The sequence below is a fragment of the Oryzias latipes genome, chromosome 7 (genome assembly GCF_002234675.1).
Source record: "Oryzias latipes chromosome 7, ASM223467v1".
Classification (NCBI taxonomy): Eukaryota; Metazoa; Chordata; class Actinopteri; order Beloniformes; family Adrianichthyidae; genus Oryzias; species Oryzias latipes.
Window position 1 is genome coordinate 28,843,871 of NC_019865.2, and position 20,021 is coordinate 28,863,891.

At 41.1% G+C, this 20,021-nt stretch overlaps 1 protein-coding gene and 1 long non-coding RNA gene across 2 annotated transcripts; both read left to right on the forward strand.

Moving 5' to 3' along the window:
- Positions 1-895: 895 nt before the first annotated feature.
- Positions 896-8,554, forward strand: LOC111947629. The gene is made up of 2 exons (XR_002873488.1): positions 896-1,011; positions 6,703-8,554. It is a non-coding gene; the product is annotated as an uncharacterized LOC111947629 (long non-coding RNA).
- A 1,455-nt stretch (positions 8,555-10,009) lies between these two features.
- On the forward strand, positions 10,010-19,835 carry edem2 (ER degradation enhancing alpha-mannosidase like protein 2). Its single transcript, XM_004086300.4, has 11 exons — positions 10,010-10,225; positions 11,997-12,107; positions 12,359-12,398; positions 12,556-12,661; positions 13,249-13,374; positions 16,792-17,003; positions 17,095-17,236; positions 17,310-17,434; positions 17,520-17,664; positions 17,796-17,917; positions 19,116-19,835. The coding sequence occupies exons 1-11, from the start codon at positions 10,134-10,136 to the stop codon at positions 19,596-19,598; spliced, it is 1,704 nt and encodes a 567-aa protein (XP_004086348.1). The 5' UTR covers positions 10,010-10,133; the 3' UTR covers positions 19,599-19,835.
- Positions 19,836-20,021: the final 186 nt, after the last annotated feature.

Here is a 20,021-nt window from a genome sequence, read left to right on the forward strand (position 1 = left end):
CAATAAACTTATGTTACATGGTTAAGTTCAGCCAATATAATGAGTAATATAATGATATATTGTATTTAATATAATATAATATATTATATTTATATATTATATTATAATATAATATAATATAATGAGAAACTCCTGGTTTTGTCTGTAAACAGCAGCTTTATCCCTTGTGCTATCCTAGGCACTTTAACATTGGGAGTTGGGTCATCTAGACCCACTAGACAGAGCTCTGAACCTTTTTTCTTCAATGATTTGTGATCTTCACTGGTGTCCATGGATTACATGAAATCTTTCCACCTTTATCCACCTTTGTCATGATAGGAATAACACGTCAATGCAAGGGGGGGTCATCTAAGATAGCACAAGGGTTATTGTCATGCACGAGGCAAAAGAGCAGTGCATGAGCACTGGCAATCTTTGAGTTCATGAAGGATGGTAACACCTTCAACGTTGATCCCAATGTCTTCTGGTTACTGAGCAGCATCTCCACCTGGATGTTTGATCACATAGATTCCCATCATGCTGTTCCAGTTCTGCACTTGTTTCGTCAGGGTTCTCGCTCTAAAAAACATACAAACAGAGAAAAGGGTGCTTCAATTAAATGTTTTTAAAACAACAAATCGTATAAGGAAGTTTTTTATTCCATCGGATTCTGAATTTTTTCAATCTTTTAATATTCTTTCTGAATTTTTAAATCTTTGAATTTTCTTTCGGATTTTTTTTAAACCTTTTAATTCAAAAACAAAAAAATGTTACTCCCTGAAATTTTATTTTTCCTCTTTAATATTTTAGTGTTTTTAATTTTGAGACTCAAAATTTCGATGGGCCACAAATGTGATGAAAAAAAATCGGAGGTTAAAAATGTGCTTGACTGTAAGTTGCATGACTCATGATTTTCTTTGTTTTTTTCCTAAAGTTGTACGAAATACCCATCAAGTCGTCCAACTGAAACTGCAAAGAAACGCCTCTGTGAACCTGAATGACCCTGTGGTGCTGGAGCAGCTGGTGACTGAGGTAAAGTGAGTCTTCGTGAATCGGTTCAAGTAGCTTTATTCCTCAATTATGAGCACAAAGGTTTCAGCTGCTTACACTGAACGCCTAGCAGACGGACATCCAGTGTCCCTTGTTGTCAAATACATTTTCTTTAGCATAAAGAGCTCAACACAACAATCTGACACACAGAACAACAATCCCTCTAATTCCAAAAAAAAGCCTCCAAAAAGGCCTGCTTGGCTTGATGTTTTCTTCAATAATTCATTGTGGGTTTATTTTTTAACACTTTTTAAAGAGCCAGACCACACGCACACACACACGCATGCACATATCTATATACCGGTATCTATATAAAAGCTTTATTATGAATCCCATAATAGACGTGGTAAATTTAAACTTCCCACAGTGAGGTGATGTTATTTGAAGTACTTATTGCTACCCGATCAGTCCCAGCATGCACAAATTTTACATCACTTCCTTTCTATCGCCTACATTGTGACAGTTAAGTTATTCAAATTAGATTTGCTGCTGTAAATTTAACCTTTTTTTGTAGGTTTGTTGTTCCAAGAAACAGGAAACTAAAACATGTAATGCTTTAATAAATAATTAAAATTGAAGAAGAAAAAAATCTGCTCCCGGTAACAGTACCCCCACCCACACCCTCCTCGGACTGAAGTACAGCTCTGTAAAAAAAATAATGTCGCCTAAGAGCAACCCTCCAAATTAACCACCAAGGAGGGATCTGTGTTAACCGAGTTAATAAGTGGCGGTATCCTTGTACAATCACCATCAAAGAAAACAGGAGAAGAAGAAAACATTTGCACGTTTAGTATGTTAGACCCAGTCGTGCGGTTCAATTTTGCACATGCACAGTAAGTAATGCGCAGACCTGATCCTTTACATTTCCTTTTCTGTCATTTTGGTAAACATTAAAAGAAACTTTTCATTACTATAAGCATTTTAAGAGGTTATGATTGTTATTGATATCTGGAGACATACTCTGACCATAAAACGCTTTTTTCCTTTCACAAACTTCAGCACAAAGATACCAGGCTTATAATGTCCTGAATGCTGTAAATGTATTTGTGGAGTTTTCACAGCACCAGTCATCCAGGCACACAAAACAGACATATACTATATTACCAAAAAGTATAGGCTCACCTGGCTTGACTAACATATTAACTGAGATAGGTCAGGACTGTGTTCTGGAGAGGCAAGTGTATCCACACCAGACTCTGTCATCCATGTCTTTATGGACCTTGCTTTGTGCACAGTCATGTTGGAAGGGGTCCACAAACTGTCCAATTTTGGAATTGTCCAAAATGTTTTGCTATCCTGAAGCATTCAAAGTTCTTTTTACTAGGCACAATGCAATCTGAAACATACCGTTCTCCTGGCAACTATGAAAGTAAAAATGTGTCTAAATGGACAAGCTTGTAGATTTGATGTGAGAACTTGTAATATCGAATGTGAAAACTTGTGCATCAAAAATCTGCACCTGTCTGAATGACACCTTTTCAGCGTTGTGTGTAGAGCTGACGAACCATCCAATCACAGTGGAGTATATGACTCTTGGGGGCGTGGCATTGACCGGGCTTGAAAGCAGGAGAACATTTAAGACGGGACCACATTAAGGAGTTCTTTACTTTCCTTTTTAGAACGTGTTTATTCGCTTGTAATTTTCTAAATACATGCAGCCGGTGCTGAACTTTTCTCTGGGCCGCACAGACCCTGAGGAGGGTTAAGGTTATGGTTACAGTTAGGCGCGTGGCGGCGTATCAACCCCGACCAAACGGTTCTCGTCCGCGGCTGTTACTGCAGCACACCGCTCCCGCAGGAGATGAGTCGCTGCGGAGAATAAATGTCCCTCACCTACATGTGTGACAACTAACGGGCTTGAACTTTAAACACGTGCGAGCAAAAACTAGATTTAATCTAAGACACACTCAAAACATGTGAGAAAAATGCATCAATAGACGTGTTTGAGATGAACCAGCGCCGCGCCTGGATCGTTAGCGAGACCAGGCCGGGGGTGTGTGTGTGTTAAGGGGGGGGGGGGGGGGGGGGGTGTAGGCGAAGCTGCAGCCAGACTGAAGGAGAACAGGAAGTTGTCCTTAATATTCAGTTTAGTTTTAATATGCCTCTCCCCCTTAGTATGATCTGTGTTTATATATCTTTTATATTTATTTGATTTTTTTGTAACCTATGTAGCCCATTTTTAATCAATAGGTATTTTAATTTATTTGAATTGATCATTACCTACAAAAACCGTCAGGACCCATTTCCCATAATGCAATGTTTTGTTGTCATTTGGTGGCTTGCAGTCAGTGCAGTACTTAATTTCCAGCTGTGTTTGCTCAGGTAGGGGTCATTGCTCCGCCCCTTTCTGGTGATACTTTTTTGATGATTGACAGGTGAGCAAAAAAGTTGCAGCGTTTCGTCCACCTGGGTGATCTCAAACACGCTTATTGTGCATCTTGGCTGCACTTATTTGGTGTCGCCAACATGAATGTCCATCCTTTTTTGAACTTTTCTCTGATCTCAGGTATCAGTAATGATTGTTCTGATCTCCAATGAACAGCACCCATTTTTTTACAAACCCCGGTTTGAATCCAACTATGAAAATATAGGAGTTGATGACCGGCTGCTCTACAATAACTGGTGATTGGGGTTTAAATGTGCAAAAAGTCATAAGATAGAAAATCCAAATGGTTTCTGAATTTTGTTTCTCCTTTACTGATTTGTGGTTTAAAAAGTAAACTTAAAAAAATATATATGTATTCAACATTGACTCAAAATTTGGAGCACATCCTCTCTGACCTTTCCACCTTAAATTTCAATTAGTTCAAGTCCAGTCCAGATTTACTGTCAATCATCTTCATCCACACTGAGGGTCTCAGCTGTTTGGGAGGAAGTGCTGCCAAGTGTCCATCAGTGAGAAGTAGACAAGAGAAACCGTGTTCTGAAGAACCATTGGTAGAAGTTACAGAGTTTAAGTCTTCTTTAGTGTTTAATAGTTATAATTCAACAGTGTTAACTGAACTGTGTTAATAGGGGCGTTTAAATTGGAAAACAGTAGATATAGAAGACTGAACAAACATTAATGTATTATTGATTTATTTACTTATTGATTTCTTTATTTACGTATTTAATTTTATTTCAATGAGAGTTTTATAAGTAAACTTTGTACAGAAAACAGTTAATAATAGAGTATAGTTAATTGAATAGTATATGTTCCATACAAATTTATTGGCTCTCAGACACTCACAAGTTGCGTGTGTGTGTGTGCGTGTGTGTGTGTTGAAGTTGCGGCCCTCCCTCAGCTAGACCCTGCCTTCAGTGGCCCCCAGGTAAGCTGAGTTTGAGACCCCTGATTTAGAGTTACAACTTCAAATCTGTGATTACAACTGCTCAAATGTGCTTCTGCGTGTGCTCCAAAAGTGCACTACAACTGCGCTCTGAATTCTGACACATTCCTTGCGGGAAACTTGTGTCAAAACTGATCTGTGTCCGAAAATGGAACTAGGGGGGAGGGAGGGTTAGAGGAGGCGGAGTCAGCCAATCAGAGTGCAGGACTCGGAGAACTTGGTAAAGTTAGAAAGATCTTCACAGATTCGGACTTCCTGCTTCAATAACTCTTCTGATAATCGTTAAAATGTGACAAAGTATCTCAGTCATTTTGTTTTAACACAGAGAGTGAACTACAGATGCATTTCTATTTCTATTTGAAAAAATAGATTAGATCAACGCGTTCCCCGCGGACCCAGGCTCTGGGCGATGGCTAGGACTGCGCGAAAGCCGTGCTCTGCCGTCGGTCAATGGGATTCTCGCCTCTCCTTCTTCGAGCGACGGCGGAGCGCGGTGTCACTGGGTCCGCGGCAGCCGCGGGGAATGCATTGATCTAATCTAATACATTTCTTTTCAAATGTTAATACACATGATTTATAATAAAGATGCTCAATAGCCCTGGCCCTGGCCCAAGACACTTCTCCAGTGTGGCTCCACTGGTGTGTGAATGTGCATGAATGATCCCGGTGATGGTCAGAGGGGCCGTAGGCGCGAACTGGCAGCCACACCTCTGTCAGTCTGCCCCAGGAGAGCTGTGGCTACAACCATAGCTTACTATCACCAAGTATGAATGAGGAGTGAATGAATAATGGACAAAATGTAAGCACTTTGAGCGTCTGGAAAAGCACAGATAAATCCAATCCATTATTATTATTATCAATACAAAATGACTGAGATACTTTGTCACATTTGAACGTTTATCAGAAGAGTTATTGAAGCAGGAAGTCCGAATCTGTGAAGATCTTTCTAACTTTATCAAGTTCTCCGAGTCCTGCACTCTGATTGGCTGACTCCGCCTCCTCTAACCCTCCCTCCCCCCTAGTTCCATTTTCGGACACAGATCAGTTTTGACACAAATTTCTCGCAAGGAATGTGTCAGAATTCAGAGCGCAGTTGTAGCGCACTTGTGATTTGCGCCAACAGATTCGAGCACACGCAGAAGCACATTTGAGCAGTTGTGTTCACAGATTTGAAGTTGTAACTCTAAATGAACACATGCAAATGAGAATTTGTCAGTTCACAGCGGAAGATTTTTACACACAGATGCAGATTTTTGATGCACAAGTTTTCACATTCTATTTTAGAAGTTCTCACATCAAATCTACAAGTGCGTTCTTTTTGGAGCATTTTAACCTTCATAGGCAACCTCCAAACCCAAACTCGTCCATCAGATTACCAGATGGAAAGGCGTGATTCATCACTCCAGAGAGGGAATTTCCACTGTTCTAGAGCCCATTGGCGGTGTGCTCTAGACCACTGCATCCAACGCTTTGCATTGCACTTGGTGATGTGTGGCTTTGATGCAGCTGCTCGGCCATAGAAACCCATTCCATGAAGCTCTCTCTGTGTTGTTCTTGGGATAATCTGAAGGTCACTTGACCTCTTTGCACTATGAGCTTCAGCATCCTCTGAACCGTCCCCATTAGTTTACATGGCGTAACACTTTCTGGCTGAGTTGCTGTTGTTTACAAACTCTTCCATTTTGTCCTGATAGAGCTGACAGTTGACTGTGGAAGATTTAGGACAGAGGAAACTTCACCACTGGATTTGTTGCGCAGCTGGCATCCAAAGATAGTTCCACGCTAGAAGTCACTGAGCTCCTGAGAGCGGCAAATTCTTTCACAAATGTTTGTAAAAACAGTGTTTGCCTGAGTGATGACTTTACACCTGTGACCAGACCAAGTGATTAGAACACCTGATTGTGACCATTTGGATGAGTGAGCCAATACTTTTGGTAATATAGCTTAAATCTCTTTTATTTGAACAAAATCCCGATTGTAACCTCAATTTTTAGTTTTAATTTGAGTTTGTTTGAAACATATTTGCCTAACTGTTGTATTTTGTTCAGCTCACGGTGAGTAATATGAGGAACAAAAAAGCATCTGAACATTTTTTTACATGTCTACAGTAGTGCTTTTGGTGCAGATGCACTCGTTAAATACGTATAAAACAAATTTAATGACATCCATTATCTTCTCTACTTCTCTTTGCAGCTAATCTTTTTTTAGCTGGCTGTAAATGTTAGAAACCAATTATGTCTGAAAAATGAGCTACCTGCTGTCTGCAGTCTCAGCAGGATATGAGTTAGGTGGAGGTTTTTCTCTGAGAGATCTTAAGGACTCTTAATATTTTGTTGTGTTTCAGTTAAAACAGAAGCTGAGAGAAAACGGACAAAAAGGAGGAATCAATCTGAACTGGAGACGAAACTCAGACGGACTCATCTTCCACGAGATCAAGAAGGAAACTGGAGAAAAAGCAGGCTAAAAACACCAAATGTCAGCAAAAAACTGTTTTTCTGCCAAAAACAACTTTTTTCTGTAATTCTATTACCTTTTTTTTAATAGTTAACTTCTTGTTAAAGATATACATAGAACACTAGCAGCTAAACTAATATTAACCTAAGTGCAGGGTAAAGAAGAAGATGAAAGCCAAAAAGGAAGAGTTATATGTGGAAAAACAAACAAACAAAACCAACTTTGGCTAAATGTCATTCCACACTACGGACTTTTATTTCATGTTTAATTTGATAAACTTTCAGCCTTAAAATCTAATAGAGCTTGATTATATATATTTATTTATAAATTTTAAATACAGTAAGAAAGCTTAGTTTTATCCTAATTTACTTGTCTTTTTAGATTTTTAGCTGTAGCTTGATAGCATTCATAGATGAATGTTTCTTTTCTTTTTAAGTCTTCCACAGATATAAGTGCACACCGTTAACCTGTGTTCACACCGAACCCGAAGTCAGTTTCAATGTTAAGTTAATAGCACAGACGTGATTTGAGGTCCTGCGGTTTGATTTGAGTGCGACTTTTTGAGTGCGATTTGGGTGGCGCGGCACAGCCAGGGTTCAAAAACTTGAACTTTGGCAAGGTCGCGTCGTCACATCAACCAATCAGGGTCTCAGCTTTGGGGATGTGACATTTTCAGTGACTTGGTCAGCAAGTAGAATACACATCCAATACGTTGGCTTATAGTTCTCCTCCTAAACGTCCATCCATTTTCTTAACCTGCTGTATCCCTTTCGGGGCAACAGTGTTGCCAAAGCCCGTCCAGGCTACTGTTGGGTGACGCTTTTGCAGCGCCTATGAGGCTGAAGCTAGAACACTCACCATGCCGGATACCTGGGAGGCGAGTTGGCGGGCAGACAGGACAGCCACTGCAGCAAGGGGACAGTGCTGGGAGAGTATCTGAATGATCACAGACATGGAAAAGTGAATATTAATGACTTTGTGGAGCTTTTTCAATAAATAAAACTGATCTCTATACATCATCCATGTCTTTCATGCATAGTAAATAAGATATGTGGATAGACACCGGTCCATGTAGTGATCAGGCTACAAACATCTGGTTGTAGCTCCTCCCACAACACCCGGGTGTCAAGCTTATAAACATATTTTTGGACAGACATCCAGCAGCAAATTCACTGCCCAGTAAAGGAGGGGCGGCCGATTTGAATTTGCCATCCGAATCGCGTTCAGTGTGAATGGAGCTTTAGTGACCTTTTTTCCTTTCATGAAAATATTTGAAACTGCTGTTCTATGTAATTCTGGATAGCCTTTTTAATTATTTTTTTTTGATTTTCTGTGACTTATTAGAAAACTGGTTCGAGGAATTTTTTAAAAATGCATGCATATGTCTTTTGGTTTTATTTCCATACCAAACATTTTATTTTTTGGTCACATGGCAGTGACAAACAAGTCTATGAAATTTTTAGAAAAATCTGCAAAAACAAACTTAGATTGCCTTGGTAACTGAGGTCTTCTGTTAACCACGCCCACATTGCTAATATGTTGAATATCAAATGTCATATCGTTTTGTTCAGATCGAGCCAACAATTCATGTATCAAATTTTCACAATATTGTGGTAAAGAATATGCAAGCAACAGGTTAACAGCAGTTAACAACAGTTAACTAAAATCAACTTTCGTTTCCTGTAAAATTCCTTTGTATTTATCAATGTCTTTTTAACAGAATAAATCCTATTGCTCCCCCACTGTTGCCTTTACTTTTGTATGAGTTGTGTGGATTTTTTAATATCTTGATTTCAACATCAGTAGCTTTAATTTCTTGCTTTGAGATAACTGACTACATAACCTCCTCAAATGTGTGAGACACCACATAAACAATAGACAAATGTGAAATACATTATAATACATTATTAATACAGAACAGAATAAAAATCATTCATTCATTCATTCATCTTCTTAACCGTTTATTCCCTTTCGCGGTCACGGGGTTGCTGGAGCCTATCCCGGCCACTTGGGCATAGGCAAGGTATACCCTGGACTGGTTGCCAGTCTGTCGCAGGGTAAGAAGATGAATGAATGAATGAATGAATGAATGAATGAATGAATGAATGAATGAATGAATGAATGACTGAATGAATGAGTGAATAAAAATCATGTTTGTTTTTTCCCATGATGGAGAACATAGTTAAAAAAACAAGATTAAGCCAGCATTTCTGAGTATTATTTTAATCTAAATAGTTGTGAATCAGAAGCAGGTGGAAAAATATCGTTTTAAAAAGCCTGTACTTGTTATGTAGGACCTGCAATTTTGGAAATCAAAACAATATTCCGGTCACTAAAATACAATTTAAAAAAAAGATGAAACTAAATAAAAATTAAATGGTTCAGAAAACAAAAGTAATTTCCAGAAATCCGAATGAAATGTTAAAAAAATGCAACACAATAAGAAACTGGAAAAAGTAGATACTATTGGACATCACTGATTGAATGATGACGTGTATGTTTTTCAAACGTTTTGGATGTCTGCATACTAATACATGTCTTGTGTTTCTTACGCAGTATAGTTAGTTTTTCTTCATGGCAAAAAAAAACAACTTTTGGTTAAAATGATGGACAAATTTCATAATCCAATCAGCAATGTTCCATAAATACCTACCTTTTCTTTTGTTAAATTCTTTATAATTTGATTTTAGTTCAGTAAATAAGTTTTGTCCGAAATGTTTCATTTTTATTTCAATTATTTGTTAACTTATTTTTGGATTGTGTTTTAGTTTTAGAAAAAATTGTTTTGATTTCTGAAATGTAAATAATAAGAAATAATTAACTTATTGCTTGCTTCACTTTTTTAAATTTCTGTTGTGATCTTTATCATGTTTTTGTCTTGAGTGATCTGTAGTTTTGAATTGCACTTTACGGCCACCGTAGAAAAGTGCCATATCTATAAAGATTCATCTGATACTTAATTTGTTTTTAAACGTTTTTTCTGGATTTTTTTCTTTAATTTCTTTTTTCAACTTATCATTTTGTACATTCGCCCTAAATATGGCATCTACACAAAATAATAACACGAATCATTCTACATTAAGATAAAAAAAAAATCCATACATCTTTTGAGCCCTTTCGTGACGTCAGAGATTTTAGTCACGTGTTTTATAACAACCAATGAAATTAGTCGCGCAGACAAACGGCATCGCGGCGATGTGCGCATGCGCTGTTTGCATATGTAACTTCCTGATACCTTCACAGGCGCAGATACTCAATGATTATTGGGTTTTTTTTTGTTTTAATTTTTACATTTGCTAGGTTTAACTGCCCTCTGTCTCCATGCGGGCTCCGGTCTGCGCTGTGCTGTTAGTTTACTTATTGAACGATGCTGCGGCTCATCAGTTCACCGAGCAGGAGATGTCTACCGTCAGGTAAACAAACAGCTGTCAGTGTCACGTTCTCTCATTATTCAGATGATGCGGTATCGATGCTTGGTGCCCGATCGCTCTCTTGCATAACCAGTGCGGTGGTTATAAACAGCTTAGATTTATTGTTGTCATGTTAATCTTTATTTTAAGGTGGTTAGAGAAGACGACCACTTAGCTGCACCTTACTTGTTAGTAGTACTACTAGTAGTAGTACCAGGTTGGACCTCCTTTTGTCTTCAGAACTGTCTTATAGATTTAACAAGGTTCTGGAAATATTCCTCAGAGAGTTTGGTCCACATTGACATGACAGCATCACACAGTAGCTGCAGATTTGTTGGCTTTACATCCATGATGCTGATCTCCTGTTCCACTACATCCCAAAGGTTCTCTAATGGGTTGAGATCTGGTGACTGTGGAGACCATTTGAGTCCAGTGAACTCATTGTCATGTTCAAGAAACCAGTCTGAGATGATTCCAGCTTTATGAAATGGCGCCTTATCCTGCTGGAAGTAGACATCAGAAGATGGTCCACTGTGGTCATTAAGGGATGGACATGGTCAGCAACAATACTCTGTGTTGTTGGAACCATGCTCAGTTGGTACTAAGTGTGCCAAGAAAATATCCCCCACACCATGACACCACCACCACCAGTCTGAACTGTTGATAAAAGGCAGGATGAATCCATGAAGGTTGGACATGTGTGTTCAGAGATGCTCTTCTGCAGACCTTGGTTGGAACCAGTGGTTCCTTGACTTCCTGTAGTCTTTCTATCAGCTGGAACCATTCTGACCATTCTCCTCTGACCTCTGGCATCAACAAGGCATTTCTGCCCACAGAACTGCTACTCACTGGATATTTTCTCTTTTTCTGACCATTTTCTGTAAAATTTAGAGATGTTTGTGGGTGAAAATCCCAGCAGATCAGCAGTTTCTGAAATGCTCAGACCAGCCTGTCTGGCACCAACAACCACGTTCAGAGTTACTTCAATCACCTTTCTCCTCCATTCTGATGCTCAGTTTGAACTGCAGCAGATCGTCTTGACCATGTCTACACGCCTAAATGCATCGAGTTGCTGTCATGTGATTTGCTGATTAGAAGTTTACGTAAACGAGTAGTTGAAGAAGTTTTCCTACTAAAGTGACCAGTGAGTGTATTTGCATATGCAATATCTTGCTACTATCCCCCCCCCCCCCCCCCCCCCCCCGAAAAAAAGATAAGTAGCAACAAACAAAATAGCACATAAATAAGAAACTTTATCTTTCTTGTTGATTTTGCTTAGAATCCGTTTTTTTTGTCACTGCAGGTAAGCGTGTGACGTCAGTAACTCCATGACAAACCAGCTGGAGGGGTTTTTAACGCATCATTGTTTTTCAAAGGCCAGTGTTATTTGCATGACCAAGCAAAACAACTGATGGAAATTCACATGTAATCTGTGCGGCCACGGTGCACATTGCTCCATTGCCCGCATGTACTCTAAGCGTGTCCAAGGCTCGATGTTGTTGGTCGCACATATTAACATAACCCTTACCCTTCCTCCGGGTCCATGTGGTCTAATGTGGTATTTAGAAAATCACGTGCAAATTGTCACTTCCTTTTTCAAAACAGAGCTCTATGTTAGACATTTTCAGAGCCAAGTGTTTGTGTTTTTTGTTGGTTGGAGTCACAGCGGTTGGAGGTGCATGATTCAAATGTCAGAGCAGGTTTGTTTGGGGTTCACCTGTGAATGCTAACACACACCACCCTGACGTCTGTCTTCACCGGCCCTGTGTCTCAGGGAGCGCATCAAATCCATGTTCTACCACGCATACAACAGTTACCTAGACAACGCTTTCCCCTACGATGAGCTCCGCCCCCTCACCTGTGATGGACAAGACACCTGGGGCAGGTGAGGAGATTTGAGCGATTGTTGGTAAATGTTTAAAATGCCTTTTTAGATAAGATTTATTTAATCACAAAACAGTTCATGGACTTAGCTTGGTATAGTCACAAGATCATGTTTTGTTGTTTTGTCGTTCCATTAAGGTTATTTATGTTATTAGATTTTAAAAGATGATTTTGAACGTTTGTTTCTTCTGTTGATGTTTACCTTTTTAAATCTGTCAATAATCAATACGTCTTTTGGTTTTGTCCCCACAGCTTCTCGCTGACCTTGATCGACGCCCTCGACACGCTGCTGGTGAGATTTAGAGTAGACTCACTCAAACCACCAACCGTCCACACACTGAAGCTCTGCAGTTGTCTTCGATGGCAGCAGATTGTTGGCAGGAACCGTCCTCTGTGTGTTTCATCAACCCTTCAGCAGAAAACCCACATCCATGTTTTCTCCTCTGAAGGTTTTAGGAAATCACACCGAGTTTCAGCGAGTGGCTTCCATCCTCCAGGACACCGTGGACTTTGACATTGATGTCAATGCATCCGTTTTTGAAACCAACATCAGAGGTCTGTCTGAACCTTTCAAAAAGAAGAATCCAAACAGAACCCTGGACTATGTGTCTGCTCTGCTAAAGCAGTTTTGTTTCAACAAGTTAAAAAGGAAAAAAAGTCTGAATGTCCGTTAGCAGAGGGGACACCAGATAGTCCACTCTGGGGGAGTGATAATGCAGTCCCACAGTTCTTTGTGTACACAACACTGAAAGCAAAGAATACAAAGGGAATGTTGATTGAACACAATTAAAGCCGTGAATCATCATGAACTTTGGCATCCATACCTGATATACCTGATTAAAGCGTTCAGACTCTTATTTCTTCCATTCTTTTTTTAAAGCCATTTTGCAGAACTGAAGGAGCTGACAGCATGTTTTATATATGTCATCTCTGCACGTGTGTAGTTTATTTATTTGCAGTGACAACGTTTCTGTCTCTGCTATTTTGTTGTTTCCAGGTTGAAATTATTCTAGAAAAGCTCAGATCTCCTTTTTCTGTTTCCGTTTAAACCTCTCTGCTTTGAAAGGAGGAAGGGGCAATTCTTCAGTGTGAGTCACACTCAGGTAGTTTGATCCTGTGTGTGTGTGTGTGTTTGTGTGCAGTGGTGGGGGGTCTGCTGTCGGCTCACCTGCTGGCGGGGAGGGCAGGGATGGAGCTGGAGCCCGGATGGCCCTGTTCAGGACCCCTTCTGAGGATGGCGGCGGAAGCTGCCAGGAGACTGATACCTGGTGAGAAAATGCTCACAGAAGCTGCATTCCCTTTTACCTGCATTATCTCAAAGGAAATGATTCGATCAAGAATATAATTTCTCAGACACATGAGCACAACCTCCAGGATACTTACAGTATGAGGCTAGAAAGAAAAAAAAGCGGTGGTTTTAAGAAAACTGGATCCTAGCATATGGGGTCAAATCAAGATCAACCTAAAATTTAAAATATATATATTGTTCAAACTTACAAATTTATTTTCCAAAGTTTCATTGTTTCCCTCACCTTTACAATGTGTACTTTCAAGTTTAAAATTCTTATCAAATGATGACATCTATTTTACGATCTGGTTTTTGCTTCACTTTAAGCTGATCCTGATTTGATCTCATCCTACAACTGGTCTCAAAACCAGTGAAAGTAACTCCTAATTATTAAGCGAAACAGCTGCACCCAGTGGCGGTTCTACACTGACTTACTCCCTGGGCGAGTAACCCCACCAGCGCCCCCCCCCCCCCCCCCCGCACACATGCAAAATTTGACAACAACATCCTGTTGTGTTCCTTATATTCTATTTAGCCATTTTACAAAAAAAATGCATGACTTTTCTAGCCTCGTATTACAGCGGGGGTCAAACTCAGTCACACAGGGGGCCTAAGTTAAAAACACGCTTAAGGTTTTGGGCCGAAGAAGATAAACATTTACTGAACACACTAAAGCTAAACTTTTAAACCTTTTAAACTGAACTTTTTGAACATAAATATGAATAAAAACAGGAACACAAGTTAAACCTTAAATAACTTGTAATATTTTGCTCTCCATAGAAATATATTCTGTCAAAATTATACAAATATGAACATGCTTCTGAACAAAACAAAGAAAGCCTGGAAATATTAATAAGAAATTACAAATCAAATAATTCCGTTTTTTTGTTGCTCTTTTATCATTTTTTTGAGCATTATTTTTAGAGCTGGACTCCTGCTTCATTTTTAGCAATAATTTCTTAATGTGTGACGTCCTGTGTGTGTCTTTGTGAAACATATCAGAGGGATTAGATCTAAAAAAAAAAACTTATTGTGATTGATATGTTTAGGTCTTATAAAACATTAAAGACTAAATCATAGAACTCATCAGTGGGATTATTCAAAAAATATTTGGCATTTCCCTAATTTTGTGCAACACCAACAGTAGAAATCCTCCAAAAAACCTCAATCCATAAAAAATGGTCTGCGCTCATCCCCCCTCCCCCTCCCCTTCCCTCTGACACACGCGGCTCCGTCTCTATGACGGGAGCCGCAGCTGCGGCTCAGAGTTGATTGTCAGATAGAAAAAGACTCCCCTCACACCTGTTAGTGTGATTCAGCCAGCCACCGGTGAGTTGCGCCCCCCTCTCGAGTTTTTTGACTTATGTTCCAAAGACTGCCGCAAAGAGGTGTGGCCGCAAATGTCTTGCAGCAGAAGGCGGTGGTCACGTGCGTGTCGGGTCTGCCGTGTCAGAGCAAGGAATTGTGGGAAATAATCCCCATTGCCTGCTTTTGTCGAAATTTGGTTGAGCATGGGTGTTTGTTCTGCCCAATTCCTTTTCATGTGCCTGTTTTACGTTGTTTCACTCTGAGTTATTTCATCTTTTTTTTTTTTGTTTTTTTTTTTTTTTTTTGCACCATAAGTGTGAAGAGCAAATAGGATGAAGACATTCTTAACAGTCTGATGTATCAAAATAAAAGTGTTGAGTGCCGGCAGCTGAAGCAATTTCAAATTAAAAGCTGCAAGCTTCCTCTTTGAATATCGTTGACATCAATCGTAGCACAACACTATATGTGCGATCGTAGCACAACACTATATGTGCGTAACGCACGCATCGGGCACGGCAAATGCCGCCCCCCACGAAGTGCCGCCCTGGGCGACCGCCCACATCGCCCATATCAAAAACCGCCACTGGCTGCACCTTAGTACTAAATGTTGAAATATATATGGATCCATTTGATTTACATGCTGCAAATATGGAATGGAACTAGAAATAAATCAAGAGTGTGAACAGCGGCTGGTTTGAGATTTTGCAGCTTTTTGACTGAGTTGCTGCTTTTTGCGAAATTCCCTTTACTTGTTTTTTTTTTTTTCAAACCAAACCAACTGACTGTATTCGGAGTTCAGAAAAAACACATTGATTGCATCAGTTGAAATGAAACACGTTTGGTTTGTGTTTTAGTTTTAAAACCTTTAAATGGCTGATTTGGGTTTTAAAGAGGACATGGTTCAGGACTGTGTGGACGCTTTCTCCCTTCAGGCATGATTCTGCTGAGTAAGCGGTTTAGATCGTGACGGCTCAGAGGTGTTTTTATTTAAAATGAACATCATTTGGGGCAGGAGTTTGTTCTTAAAATAACAAAATGTTTAAATCAAGAAAAATGTCTCTGTAATTTACTAGACATTTTAGTTTTGAAACTAAAATAGGTACAACAAGGGGCAAATGCTTAAGAAACAATACATGTTTATAAGATTCACCTTGTTGGAAAGTCTTGAAAACCAGCAAAAGGTTGTAGAGAGGGGGGCTGACTCTTATAAAGGAGCACAGGTGTGTCTCGCAGTCCACCCAACGGCCGTGCAGCTAACTTGAGGGACGTCATGAAAATGGAACGTACCATTGTCGTGTTTAGCGACTTCAAAAACAAAAAAGTCGCTGAGAGGCTGATGCTGGCTGCGGTTATTGAATGGCGCTCAAGAAACCATGAAGCAAAACCAAGTTTGTATTTTTAACTTTTCAATAAGCGAAAGGGTCATTAAATCCACTTATTGTAAGGTGATCAAAAAAAGCAAAGAATCAAGAAAAAGGCACTAAAGCGAAAAAGCGGTAACCCAGCTCACCCCCCATTCCATCTTACACGGGGACAAACCACAGGTGAGCCAAAACCACCCAATGTCTCCGCCCACAAACATGTGACCCACCCGCTGATTACCGCCAATAATACTTATAATCAAAACACAAACAATATTCATTCACCCTAATAAAAACCACACTCAATTCATGGCACCTACATCATATGTGTGGTAAATGTATGGTAATGTATTTGTAAGAACAATATCAATTGCATGCACTGATGTCCTATGGGTGAATGCATCATGAGGTGCCCTTTACTCAGATCTCTAGTCGTCAGGAAGGTGCGTGTTCTGGCTGCTTTCTGGCCGCATGCTAAGGCTATAAGCACGAGGTGTGAGTGCTCGTTGGATGGCCACAACAACTACGCACTGATTGTTTCATTTCCTTATTTCTAAAAGTTAGACTGCAGTCAAGGAACTCTCGCATCTTACCTGAACAGCACTAACTGGCCTCTTGCGCCACGCACAGGGTTTGGGGCACAACGGGGGCATTAAAAGAATGAAACGTTCTTCCGTCATGGCTGCACCTCACATACCAGTCAGAGATCACTGTAGGGATCTTTCCAGCTTTTCAGACCCCCACTGGGATGCCGTACGGGACGGTGAACCTGCTGCATGGTGTCAGTCCCACTGAAACGCCAGTCACCTGCACCGCCGGCGTCGGAACCTTCATCCTGGAGTTCGCCACGTTGAGTCGCCTCACCGGAGACCCCACGTTCGAGGATGTGGCCCGGCGGGCTCTGACAGCTCTGTGGAAGACCAGATCTGACATCGGACTGGTATCTCTGCCTGTTTTCGGTTTCAGGGAGCATCATTCCTGTAAAAACACACAAAGGTTTGAACCCTTCTCCCCTCTCTGCATCTGCTCAGGTGGGAAACCACATCGATGTCCTGTCCAAGAAGTGGGTGGCTCAGGACGCCGGCATCGGAGCTGGAGTGGACTCCTACTTTGAGTATTTGGTGAAAGGAGCCATCCTGCTGCAGGACGAAGAGCTGCTGAACATGTTCCACGGTAAAACCCTGCAGCTACCCCCCTCCCTCCGCCGTGTCGATGACACATTTAATTGTGGCGTGATCTTCCTCAGCTTATGATGCCGCCATTCAGAACTACACCCGCTTTGATGACTGGTACCTTTGGGTGCAGATGCATAAAGGAACCGTCTCCATGCCCATTTTTCAGAGTCTGGAGGCCTTCTGGCCTGGCCTGCAGGTAAACAAAACGACAACCCCCCCTTCATCCAAGGAGCTTCTGTCGGCTCTCTGATTAACCTTTTGGGGGGCGGTTGTGTGTCCAGTCTCTGCTCGGGAACCTGGACAGCGCAGTAAGAACCTTTCAGAACTATTACTCGGTGTGGAGGCAATTTGGTGGTCTGCCGGAGTTTTACAGCATCCCACAGGGTTACACTGTGGATAAGAGGGAGGGATACCCCCTAAGACCAGGTGAGGTGGCGCTCTCAGGAACCAGTTATCTGGTCCAATGTTTCGCCACGTTTCCTTTGAAGCCGTCGGTGTCTTTCAGTGTGGGTGTCTTCAGCCGATACTAAAAATGAATGTAAACTTGTGTGTTTTAGAGCTGATTGAGAGCGCCATGTACCTGTTCAGAGCCACAGGTGACCACACCTACCTGCAGCTGGGCCTGGACGCTTTGGAGTCCATAGAGAAGGTCTCCAGAACCCCCTGTGGATACGCCAGCGTAAGTCTGCCCACCAGCCGAGCTTCTGCTCACCAGTGAGGTCACTGCCTTTGACAAACACAACTAAAGTCGTGTTTGATTAAGAAAAAGTGTTACTGGGAGAATCTCCTTTCTACTAAATACAATAAAAACCAAAAGCTGAAGGGAGAGACGGGTACAGAGATAGCCCCAGCTTCCTCCGGAGTGTGAGGCCGGTGTAGGCACCAAAAGTATTCAGCCTGCAATAAGTGTTTGTGGTCCTGCCACCAATGATAACGTCACACAACGGTAACACGGCTTGGACAAACTACTATAGCCACATAGCGTCGAGCTAGGGCTCTATATTTTCATTTCACGTTTCATTTTGTAACCTAAAGTTCTTTTCCCCTCATAACTAATAACGCCATTTTAAATTTTTAAGGAGTAATTGTTTGTTACACCAAATGTATAATAGGGAGACACATTGGCAATATAACGTATTTTTCCAACATGAGTAAATGAATGACTGTATGAGAAACAATATTTATTTAAGGTGTGCAGTCTGGTTTAATTGGCCCAAATGTCAGTTTCTAACAGTTATGATTGCATAGTTTATATTTATTTTTTAAAACATGTTGAAAGCATTCATGTACTAATTTCCAACAAAAAAAACAGCACACACACCTTTTTGTTGTGTGTTAATTTTGTGTCTATTATTCAAGTCATTGAAACAAACAACCAACCAAAAAACTAAAGAATTAGCACTAAACCAAATGCTGAATGTCTTGAAAGCAATTTTCTGCTCGTCTCCACAGCTGGCCACAGATGATATGCTGGAAGGGAAGTTAAAATAAATCCCTTGTGACATAAAGTGGGAAATTTCGAAGTACAAGTCATCCATGTTTCTCACGAAGAGCTGTATTCGCTCTCAAGAAGAACGGTGTTACCGTGTAAACTTACGGACCAATCACTAACATCATCAGACCAAAATATAGCCAATCAAATAATATGATGTCATCATTAGTCGCAGGACCCTGATGGACCCTGAACAGTTATTGCAGGCCGAATACTCTTGGTACCTACACCGCCTTGTACAGGTTCAGAGTTTTCCCTTGTGGTTTTGCTTCATCCAAACGTGTCCATGGACGGACATCTGTAATGCCAGGCTCTCTGTTGTTTTAGCTCCAAATTGTCAACCTGAATGATTAAACAGTCTCACAGCCGCCCCCCTCCCTCACAGGTTAAAGATCTTCGTGATCACCAGCTCGACAACAGGATGGAGTCGTTTTTCCTCGCTGAAACCATCAAGTACCTCTACCTGCTCTTTGACCCCACCCATTTCCTCCATGGTGGGGGTATGGAGGGAGACGGGTCCTGGGAGGAGGGCGGTGAGGGGGGGCAGTGTGTGTTGGGAGCAGGAGGGTTCATCTTCAACACGGAGGCTCATCCTCTGGACCCGGCGGCTCTCTACTGCTGCAGCCGGCACTCCAAGGAGAGGCAGGAGCTGCGGGACGCCCTGCTCAGCCTATCCCACCCCAAAAAGAAGGCAGGCAGCCAATCAAAACCAGCCGATGAACGGACAGAGGAGCCCCCCCAGAGCCAATCAGAGAGCATCGCTCTGAAGCCCGGAGAGAAGAAGACACTGCCGACGCTGTCCTGCCCCGTTCAGCCGTTCAGCGCTCGGCTCTCGGTTCTGGGTCAGGTCTTCTCTGACAACTCGTGATCCTGAAAGAACGAGGCCACAGGGTCACCCTCTCAAACAGGGCAGTCGCTGCATTGGACTGGATTTTTTCATTACCTCATGAAGAAAGTAATGTCCCACTGTTTTTCTAAAACATTGATTAATGAAAGGTGATGGAAAATCAACTTGGTTTTTGAGACCAAAGAGCCAGAACTCACAGCTTCTGTTTTCTGCTTTAACTGGAACTAAACTTGAAATATATTTTTTATTCATGAAACATTTTCTGACTATTTGTGCTTGCTCTGTTTCCTGTTTTTTTCAGCCATATTATTTTGTTAAAGAAACTTTGAAGGAAAGTAAGCATTACTTAAGGGGAGTCTGTTTCCAGGATAAATGCTGACGGGCCTCATAAACATCATGAGCTCTGCCTCTGCGTCTGCGGGACCATATCTTTTATTTTCATCC